At 40.5% G+C, this 11,005-nt stretch overlaps 1 protein-coding gene across 5 annotated transcripts in view; it reads left to right on the forward strand.

The window, feature by feature from the left end:
• The window catches only part of greb1l (GREB1 like retinoic acid receptor coactivator), a 56,177-nt gene extending 49,647 nt beyond the window's left edge, over nt 1–6,530 (forward strand). For all 5 annotated transcript variants that reach the window (XM_053629917.1, XM_053629918.1, XM_053629915.1 and 2 more), the window contains 8 exons: nt 78–239; nt 450–648; nt 926–1,088; nt 1,523–1,735; nt 1,945–2,086; nt 3,188–3,388; nt 3,534–3,672; nt 4,407–6,530. In XM_053629917.1, coding sequence (XP_053485892.1) covers nt 78–239; nt 450–648; nt 926–1,088; nt 1,523–1,735; nt 1,945–2,086; nt 3,188–3,388; nt 3,534–3,672; nt 4,407–4,570 — 1,383 coding nt within the window. In that variant the 3' untranslated portion in view covers nt 4,571–6,530. The remainder of the gene's footprint in view (nt 1–77; nt 240–449; nt 649–925; nt 1,089–1,522; nt 1,736–1,944; nt 2,087–3,187; nt 3,389–3,533; nt 3,673–4,406) is intronic.
• The last annotated feature ends 4,475 nt before the right edge of the window (nt 6,531–11,005 follow it).

Raw genomic sequence — 11,005 nt, forward strand, 5'->3', positions numbered from 1 at the left:
ACACACACACACACACACAAATATAAAGTAATGTAAAACAATGTGTGTGTTTGTGTGTGTGTGTGTTGTGTCCTCAGCTGTCCGACTGCACATTCCACGCCTTCTCATTCTGCTCGTCCATGCTTGGTGAGGAGGTGCAGCTCCACTTCATCATCCCAAAGAACAAAGAGCACCACTTCATCTTCAGCCAGCAGGGACGCCAGCTCGAGAGCATGAGACTTCCTCTCCTCTCTGACCAGGTGACACAGATCTGACCACAGAGTTCCGTATTAAAGCCCTTGAGGGCTGGCAATGTCTGCTGTAGTCACAGGACTATCATATTGGTGCTTCCTCTAGTGTAAAAGTCCACCATATGGTGGTCGCGTTTCAAAAATGGACTGACTAAACTGGGGCATGGAATCATCTGACACACCTGCTCACTACATTGTCTCGCTCTCTTTCTGTCTCAGGACGGTGTAAAGAGTACCATCTTCACTCCCACGACGGGCCGGCAGGATCTGGGTCTGCTAAACCTCCACCACGCCCTGGAGGGGGCACCACACCTCCACATCCTGGTGGTGAAGCACCATGAGATGGCACTGTACAGGAAGTTCTGGCCCAACCATGTCCTGCTGGTGCTTCCCTCCATCTTCAACAACTCCGGAGTGGGTGAGGAACCAAAAGAAGGCGAAAGCCTGCACTCAGCCATCCACTTGAACATTTTTTTAAACCCTTTACTGTGCTGTGTTGCTGGAAAAAAAAATTCTGACTGGTGGTGGAATAGTGATGGCCCTCTCTTGCCCCTAGTGGTTGCACCATATTACTACATCGAGCAAAGAAAAGTTTAGGAAATGCTTATTTTTAATTTATTTAGATTAGTCAGTTTTTTTTTCTGCTTTTGAATATGTAAATAAAAAATCTGTGTGTGTGTGTGTGTGTGTATCAGGAGCAGCTCGCTTCATGATTAAAGAGCTGTCATATCACAACCTGGAGCTGGAGAGGAACAGGCAGGAGGAGCAGGGTGTTCAGAGGCAGGACATCTGGCCCTTCATCCTCATCATGGACGACTTGTGTGTGCTGTGGAACACCCACGTCCAGAACAGAGACGGGTACGACCAAGAAGAAGGGTGGAGAGAGAGATGGAGGGAAAAGTAGATGGGATGAAAATAATGTCTTCCAAAAACAAAATATGAATCTTGAACTCTCACATTCTCTATGAGATGGATGGATGGATGGAAGTGTTGAAGTAAGGGAAGTGTGGAGAAAAGGAAAGAAGGAAGGCTGGGCTGAAACAGGAAGTTGAGTCTACAAACACATTCTTCTCATTTGACTTTGTTTCTCCCTTTGGAAGACGTGCACAGAAGAATATAGACAGGGACGGATAAAGGGATGGAGAAAGGGATTGGTGGAGAGATGAATGGAGAAATAGATGGATGGAGAGGTTCCTTCAGTGACCTGCAGTTGGTTGGATGGAGGAAATAATGGATGTATAGATGGATGGAGGGATGAACAACTCTTTCTCTCTCTCTCTCTCTGTCTATAGCTCAGTGGAGGTGTGTAACGTATCTCTGAAGAGCGTGTTGCTGCACATGGAGATGACTCCGTCACTCTGTCACTACGCCATGTGTGGGTTGAGGAACTGGAGCAGTAAAACTTCCGTCTCGTCTCTTGGCGCCGCGTTCAGCCGCTGCCATCTTCACGACTTCATCCTGCTCAACGTGGACCTCACGCAAAACGTCCAGTATGATCTCAACCGGTGAGGACACAACACACGCACACACACACAGACCAAAACTAGGCTACACCACTAGAGGGTGCTGATGCACTGCATTAGAAACAATAATAATAATAATAATAATAATAATAATAATAATACTTAAGGTATATAACAAAGTAGTGTACATATTGTAAAATATACTATTATTTTTGGTGTGTGTGTGTGTGTGTGTGTGTGTGTGCGCACAGCTACACATGTGAGGAGGTGGACTTTAACCTGAGGGTGAACAGCAGCGGGCTCTTGCTGTGTCGTTTCAACCGTTTCAGCATCATGAAGAAACACATCCCGAGCAGCGGCGACCAACACACACTCATCAAACCCAAAGTCACGGTGAGACACACACACACACACACACGAAGAGTCAATCATGAGAGAGTTTCTAAAAATGAAGCTTGGTTAAATTTAGCATCTCGAAATAATGAGAAATTATGACTTAATAATGGGAGGTTTGATGAAATGATGACATTTTATAATAATTATTATCTCAATAAATAAATTCATAATTGTTTTAATCATTAAGCAAACTAAATTATGACTTAGTATCTCACAATAACAAAAAAAAAGTTTTACTAAAATTATGATTACTTAATCAATCAGATGAATTGTGACTCAGAACAAAAAGTTTTACACAGACTGTGATTGCCAAAAAATCATTTAACAAAAAGTAAATAATTATGACTTAGTATATCTGTTAATAATTAATATGAACTAAAAATAGGAAAGTTTTAATAAAATTGTGACTTGTTAGGCAGAAATTAACCAAACACACACACTTTCAACTCTATATTGATTTGATTAGCCGTTGATGTTAAATGTAATTATAGTATAATTGTAGCCGTATGGCGTATTTTCTTACTAATTTATCAACACGTCTTAGAGAAATGTCGACGTTCCCAACAGATCTATATCATTTCCACTGTCACTGTGTCTATATAAAAGGCTAGAACAGCTATGTGCTAGCTAGATACGTTGTTAGCCTCAGTTATAACCACCGGAAGAGAAAAATTGGCTTTGTTTTCTGTCTTCATGACACATACACAAATCTCCAGCACACAGCATTGTGTCAGTTATTTTAAGTTGCTGTTAAATGAAGCTGACGTTTGGAGTTTAGCGGTCAATGCTAGGTGTAATTACATCACAATTTCATTCAAACGGAGTCTATTCTTAGTACTTTATCGACAATTCTGAGGTAAATGTTGATGTTCCTGACACTTCTGTATGGTTTTCCGCGTGACTGAGTTTGTAGAAAAGGCTGTAACAGCTACGCTACGTAGATAAATTGTTAGCCTCAGTTATTAGCTAGTGTATACTCTTTCTTAGTTGCTTAGCAACCTGGTTCTCACTACTCTAACCACTTAGACAGGAAGTGTGTCATCTGTTCAACTTCTCATGTCTCTGTATCTCTGTGTGTGTGTGTGTGTGTGTGTGTAGGCGACGGAGTCTCCTTCCCCAGTGTCCAGCTTACAGTTTGTGTGTGCGCCGGACAGTGTGTGTCCGATGTTGGACGTTCCGGCTCAGCTCCTGCTGGAGAGATTCCTGCAGCGTTGCAGCACACACCTGTTCCCTCACGCGCTACACAGTTACACACACCCCGTACTCGCCATCGACACCTACCTCGACCTCGGACCTCAGGTCAGACACACACACACACTACACACTGCTGTGTGACACTGATAACATAACAGTTTGTAATTTTATCATAATAGCTTAAAATACATTTTGTGTGTGTGTGTGTGTGTGTGTGTGTGTGTGTGTGTGTGTGTGTGTGTGTGTGTAGTTGGCAGTGTGTTACATGAGCTCCAGGCCTCACTCGGTGAACCTGGACCACAGTGGTATCGTGTTCAGCGGGCTGCTCCTCTACCTGTGCGACTCCTTCGTGGTTTCCGGATTCCTGAAGAAATTCCGCTTCCTGACAGGTGAAGCTCCGCCCCTTTCACACGTAATTTTAAAGAGACTTAAAAAAAAAACACGAATTTTCTAGAACAGCAGCTCTGACAGTATCGCAGCTACAAATCACAGCTTTATATTAACGCGCCCGTTCCGACACGTCATCATTTCCATAGTAACAGCTCGTTCACAGGTGACACGTTTTCTGTAAGGAGAAATGTGTTTGTGTAACGTTTACGGAAGGAGTCTCCAGTGTCGGCGCTTTGTAACAGTCCGAGGTGAAGCTGTAACGTTAAGTTTTCCCACATCTTCAGGACAGAGGAGTTTACACTTCTTAACTTGAAGAGAGGGAATAAAGAGAGGGCTGGTGAGGGAACGAGAGAACGTAACGTAGGTGAGACCAGGGAAGTGAAAACTTGTTTTTTCCAACATTCCACTACGATAATACGTTACTATAGACAGATAAAAAGTACGACGTGTCATTGTTTAAGAAAGAGAAAATTGTCATCGGTGTTAAACTGCTATAGTATAAGAGGAATAAAACACTAGAGGAACTTCTGGGTAATAGCAACTCTTTAACGTGGCATTTCCTTTGTGTTGCTGTTTATATTTAAATTGTGTCTTGAATTTTTTTATTCTATATATCATTTATCATACTACATGTATGAAAACTGCTCTATAAATAATAGACCATTCAATTTAACAATTAAACATTGTGTGTGTGTGTGTGTGTGTGTGTGTGTGTGTGTGTGTGTGACGGTAGGCGCGACGCTGTGTGTGATCTCTCAGGACCGCAGCTCTCTCCGCAAGACGATCGTGAGACTGGAGCTGGAGGATGAGTGGCAGTTCCGTCTACGGGACGAGTTCCAGACGGCCAACTGCAGCGAGGACCGGCCACTTTACTTCCTCACGGGACGCCACATTTAACAACCGGGGGGCGGGCGGAAACGTTCCTCATCATCCTGGAGCGTCGTGAGAAAAGCGAGGTGTGTTGATGGATGGATGGATGGACGGACAGATGTACGGATGGATGGATGGAGGAGATCCTGATCCTTTACTGTGAAGATTGTACTCACTGATTGGCTCTGGTTGTGTTATCGATGGAGCAAGGACTTTCTCGGACACGCCCATGGTGCCAAAGAGGAGAAGATTGTAAACTGGGCTCCATTTCAGGATCCCACCTGCGTACCTTATGGACGTAGGCTTCAACTCAGGGTTTGTTTTGTTTTGTCACGAGGCAAAAAAAAAGACTTTGTTACTACTGCTTTCATTGTTTTTCTCTCAAAATATATATATATATATATATATATATATATATATTGTGTATTGCTCACCAAAGTTTTGCTAACCTACCAAGGACACTTGACCCCAAAGATGCAGACGTTTGACTACCGAAAACTGTAAGACGTCCTGCACGGACCTGAACACACACCTCTCCTCATAGCTGGATGCAAATCTTGACAATTTCACACTCATTTCCCTATGGAGCGAAGCCATTAAGCTACTGACCTGCTAGCCTCCTCTGAGTCGCATTGTTTCTGTGTCTTGATCAGCATGATTTATTTTATTATTATTATTTTTATTTTTTTTTTTTTTGCTAATGCCAAAAATTTTCGTGCCTTTCAAAAGTGTGCCATCAGTCAGCATGTGAAGAATCCATTATCCCAAACTCGCCTAGGAAAGAGAACATCATAACATGATGGTTATGAAGGAGTAGGATGACTAGCTGACTAGGTCATCGGAGCGAGCGGTTAGCATTAGAGATAACACAAATGAGCTTTTTCGCACAAATCAGCAAAGTGACAAAGTGAAGCTAAACAAACATTACAGGTTGCTAGCGTTACCTCTTATTTGGTTCTTATTTGGATTTCAAAGAAAACGTTTGAGGCTGTAGTAAAGAATCAATCCAAGTGAAAATGTCGGATTGCACACGGCCGCTAAGCTGAGATCGCTTCCCCGCTGCTCCGAGACTAACCAGGTGAACTAGCATTAAGTTACAACGCGCAAAGAAACGTGACGTAGCCTCGGTGACGTTTTTGGCGGACTGGTGAATAAGCATGGACGTTTTGGATGTGGAGAAAGTGTTTATGGAATTTTTATGGAATGCCGATATTAATATATTAAATCTTTGTCGCTTTTGGGAATCATGCTCATGCGTGAAAATTCTGGCTTTTCTTTTGCAAGGCGTGAAGAACCTACCTAAGAACCTGCTCTCCAGCGTTTGTTTTTGTTTTGTTTTGTTTTTTTCTTTCTTTTATTTAACGTGAACGAAAATGAAACAGGTCCCGTTTTTTGCGGGATTGATATTTATTTGTACGAGCTGCTCAGACTGATGATTAGCATGCTCGCTAACGTCGAGGGAGCGCGATCCTTTAATCGATCGTCCAAAGTTTTTCCGCACGTCCATATCGTAGAATATCGGAGAGAAAAGGATGTGAAGTTGCACTACAAACTCACTCGGCTGAGGGCCAAACAGTCAGTAATCTTTTTTTCTTTTCTTTTTTTTCCGTAGCAGACTGGTTTAAACCGGTTGTCTCACTTAAGACCAGTATTGATTTTGATAAAGAAGAAAACATTTTGAAGATCTTGCATTGCGACCCCTAGAATGTGTTTCTTTTGTACATAAAAAGTGACGTGCACATAAGTTATGCAATTTGCTTTTCACAATCTTTTTTTTTTCTGAAACACTATCTGCTGTGCGTATGTGAAGTCGTTACACACCAAACTGTTTATGAATGTTTAATCGTCTCTGCGTTCTACCTCAGAATCTGGCGGTTTGGTTGTGGGTTTGATAATGTGGCTTATAAATGAAATGTTTTTGTTGTTGTTGTTGTTGTTGTTGCTGGAATTTATGAATGTAATAATAAAGTGCCATTGATGATATCGACCAGGAGGTTGCGCTGTTCTTTGTATTGAAAAAAAAAAGAAAGAAACAAGGAGGAACCGGCTATAGGATCTACCATGAATAAATAATGTCAAGTTATCGTAGGTTTAGCACTGAAGTTTGCTTTATTTATATTTATTTGATTTGTCCATTCTTTGAAGCTGTTGTTTCCAAGACACGGAGCACCATCTTCAACGTGAATAAAATTAGATTGCACATTCACAAATTTGAAGTTGGCACTGTAATGCAACGCTAGAAGTAATGCGGATGATAATAAAGTTTCAAATATCCGCTCTCGCTGCTGTTTCACAACAATTGTTTGATCACTGGTCATTGTTAAGCATGTACAGTGGTGCTTGAAAGTTTGTGAACCCTTTCTATATTTCTGCATAAATCTGACCTAAAACCTCATCAGATTTTCACACGAGTCCTAAGAGTAGATAAAGAGAACCGGATTAAACAAATGAGACAAAAATATTATACTTGGTCATTTATTTATTGAGGAAAATGATCCAGTGTTACATATCTGTGAGTGGCAAAAGTATGTGCACGTCTAGGATTAGCAGTTAATTTGAAGGTGAAATTAGAGTCAGCCCGTACAGGGTGTACTCCGCGTTGTGCTCCCTTGGATAGGCGCCAGGTTCCCCGTGACCCAGTAGGATAAGCGGTATAGAAAATGGATGGGTGGATTAGAGTCAGGTGTTTTCAATCAATGGGATGACGGTCAGGGGTGAGTCAGTGAGCACTCTGTTTTATTTAAAGAACACGGATCTATCAAAGTCCGATCTTCACACCACGTGTTTGTTGCCCATCTGCAGTTTGCTAACAATCATGTGGACTATTGGAAAAAATGTTTTGTGGATGGATGAGAACAAAATAGTACATTTTGGTTTAAATGAGTAGCATTATGTTTGGAGAAAGGAAAACACTGCATTCCAGCATAAGAACCTTACCCCATCTGTGAAACATGGTGGTGGTAGTATCACGGTTTGGGCCTCTTTTGCTGCATCTGGGCCTGGACGACTCGCCATCACTGATGGAACAATGAATTCAGAATTATACCAATTCTAAAGGAAAATATCAGGACATCTGTCCATGAACTGAATCTCAAGAGAAAGTGGGTCATGCAGCAAGACAACAAATGTGATGATGTTTTAGGTCATATTTATGCAGAAATATAGAAAATTCTAAAAGGTTCACAAACTTCCAAGCACCACTGTATGTAAAGATTTAAACATCATAAAAGATTTGGAGTATTTAGGGGGAACCATAAAATACTCACAGTCATGATAGTGCCAAAGGGGTGCTGAACTACACTACCCATCAGCCCCAGCACGTCACATGTCTCAAGCACTCTCGCCAGTGTCTCGTGTCACCGCGATTAACATCACTATATATAGTTCTAGTTTCTCAGTGTCTAGTGATCAAGCTTTTGTTGTGATGCTCATGTTGTCGTGTGTTCCACCGCATCGGCCGTAAGCTGTATGTTCCTGCCTCGTATCCACAGTTTACGTGTAGTATCCTTGTTTATCCATCTTTTGTTGTTTAGCAAACACGTTCCTTCACCTTCATAACATGACAACCAGAAATAATGCTATATTAATAAAATCCCATAAAAATTTGAAATTTACACGAAAAAATTGAGGCACGGTGGAATATCTGTGATTGAAAAATAAAAATACTCGGCCATGAAATATGATAAACTTTACAGAAGAGGACAAGGGACAAGGACAAGGATTCGGAGCTAAAGTTCATCAGGTGATGAGTTCCATGATAGTGCTGAAGGTCAGTTTGACACGACATGTTGACTGATGTCCCATGTTTGGGGCACGCTAACTAGATGCTACTGTTAATTAATTAATAACATGCAGAATGTATGTTTATTGGGCATGGATTAAGCATTCTTACACATTAAGGAATGGTTTCATTGGACACACATTTACAGTAGTATGTGCCCCCGAGTACATATTGGAAATGCTGGAAATGGAAATGATTCATTGTAAAATGGGATGTATTATAATAATTACTTGGGGAAAGTTATGCTTATTCAGAATCGCGTTATGCAGTCCATTTTCGTTCAGATTCTTACAGCTCACTTGAATTATTTAATAGTGTCATATTTATGCATTTAACATTCACATCCACTGACATTCCATAGATGTTTTTGTTTTTTATATACTGTATTTACAGCCAAAATATAAATTTCAGCATGACATCAGTGACAGAGAGTGGCGCTGGACTTAACACCACTCCTCATAGAAAAATGTGCTTCAGTTGAAAGTCAAAATCAATTATGAATAAGTCACGTCTCTGTTTTAGACACCACAGTGGTATTAAATCCTCAATATGTGCGCTTAACTCAATTCTGATTATGGCCCCGAAAGGATAACATGATGCAAATTGACCTATAATTTTTCACCAGTTATATTTGTACTTAATAATTCAAGAAAATCCTCTATTTCCTCTGCTGTAAATAATCTAATGAACTTTGACCCTCTTTTCTATGACCCAGGTCACACGTTCATTAAGATGTAGCATTCCGTGGCCTTTGTTTTGTGTGTAATGGTTTGAGTCAGACTCATGCCAGAGATAACTTTTGTCTTTAGTGAACTCTGCACGCTAAAGTGTATTTATAACCTTACACACAATCCCACTGAGGGCATGATGATCTTTCACCTACTTCAGTGGCATGATGACCGAGTAGCTGTGTGTGTATCAGAGCGATCCTTTTACCAATTTATCCTTTTTAGAAGAGAGTGATCTCACAGAATGATTCAACTGGCCAATAGAATGACAGACAGAGCACTTTATATTTACATATGCACTGTAGTTTTCTATAAATAAATTAAAAGTACAATAACATGATCATATCAGCACATGTGATGCAAATATCCGAGTTCACAGCAAATGAAATGAGAAACTCGCTCGTGACGTCATTTATAGATAGTCAGATTTATATAGAGTTATATTTTTATTATAGGGCTAAACATTAGCTTCCAGGCAGGCAGGCAGGTAATATACATTAGTAGTATTATTACTCAGAGACTGCTTCTTCTCGGAGAACGTACTTTGGGTCAAATGTTGATTACATAGCTATCAGAGTAGTAGCTATAGGAGGAGGAATGCATTTTACATTTACGTTTTAAACAACAACTAAAGAGAACTAAATAAAACACTAAATGAAATAAACCGGCAGAATCTCGTCCTTTCTGACCCACATCTGGTCACATGTTGTTATTTTGGTTTCTTCTGAACTTGAATCCGCTCTGCTGATCTGGCTCATGTTCTGCCTGAATATAATCTTATCAGCATGCATACGGACAGATGGCAGGTCAGATAAACGAGTGCAGGGAGCAGTGGGGAGGAGATGACTTTAATCATTACAGGTTCAGTGATCAGTGTGATGGTTTGTGAGTGCTTTTATGGTTGAAGAAGCTGATCTGGTCTCAAATCACACAGGTGGTCTTAAACATAAGTGGACTGGCCTTAGACTGGTCTAGATAAACACATCGCAACTATTTCAAAACAAACAGATTGAATGTGTTTCAGGGTGGACGTTTCCTTTAAGTGCTTAAACACACACACATGCACACACATCATCCAAGCTATTTCTTTTATTCCAAAGTCTGAAACTGTGGAAAAAACCAACATCCTCTGAACATTGACCGCTTCCCTAATACAGATGACAGAGAAAAACCAACAAAGGTGAACAAAGTCAACAAGAAGGGGGAAGAATCAATATCACAAATGAATTATCACACATCATTAAAGAGCTGAGATCTAAATCTTAGTGAAGTGCAGACAAGCAGTGGAAAAAAAAAAAAAAAACCTTTCACAAATGGTTTGGGTTACAGACCCCTGCTGTTACCTGCTTGACCACGCCCTCTGATTGTTATTCACACCTGTCCTACTCCTTACTCTCATGATTGGCTCATTAACCTATATATATAGGTAAGGGTTGGGGTCAGATGACTAGCGTTGGTGATTACGCTATTTGTCATTTGGTTTTGATTGCCATGTTTTTCTTTTTTTTCTCCTCTCTAATTTTCTGAATATAAATCTTGAGAACAGCTAAATCAGAACACTGAAGTGACTAAATCCCTTGCAACACTTAAATATTTGTTGAAAGCCATTAAAAAAAAAATAAATAAATAAATAAAAAGGAGGGGAACATGTTAGCTACAAACATTATTTAAGAGTAACTGAGAACAAAAGTAGATTATTTTTCTTCAATATTTTATGCAACATCCTTCTAGTACATTCTGTCCACTGAGCCGCCATCTTGGATATATTTTCAGTCAGGCTCATATGTACTTATACGAGGAGACTTTTTAATTGAAAACGGTTCGACGAAATGGCTTTTCAAACACGGATTTGAAATCAGTGTTAAGAATCTGACAACATGGCGTAAATAATGTGTGGTTTGCCTCAAATAAGAGGAGAAACCCCGTATTTTTCCGATTGTTTGGGCTACTGCG

This window comes from Ictalurus furcatus, chromosome 7 (assembly GCF_023375685.1).
Source record: "Ictalurus furcatus strain D&B chromosome 7, Billie_1.0, whole genome shotgun sequence".
Taxonomy (NCBI): Eukaryota; Metazoa; Chordata; class Actinopteri; order Siluriformes; family Ictaluridae; genus Ictalurus; species Ictalurus furcatus.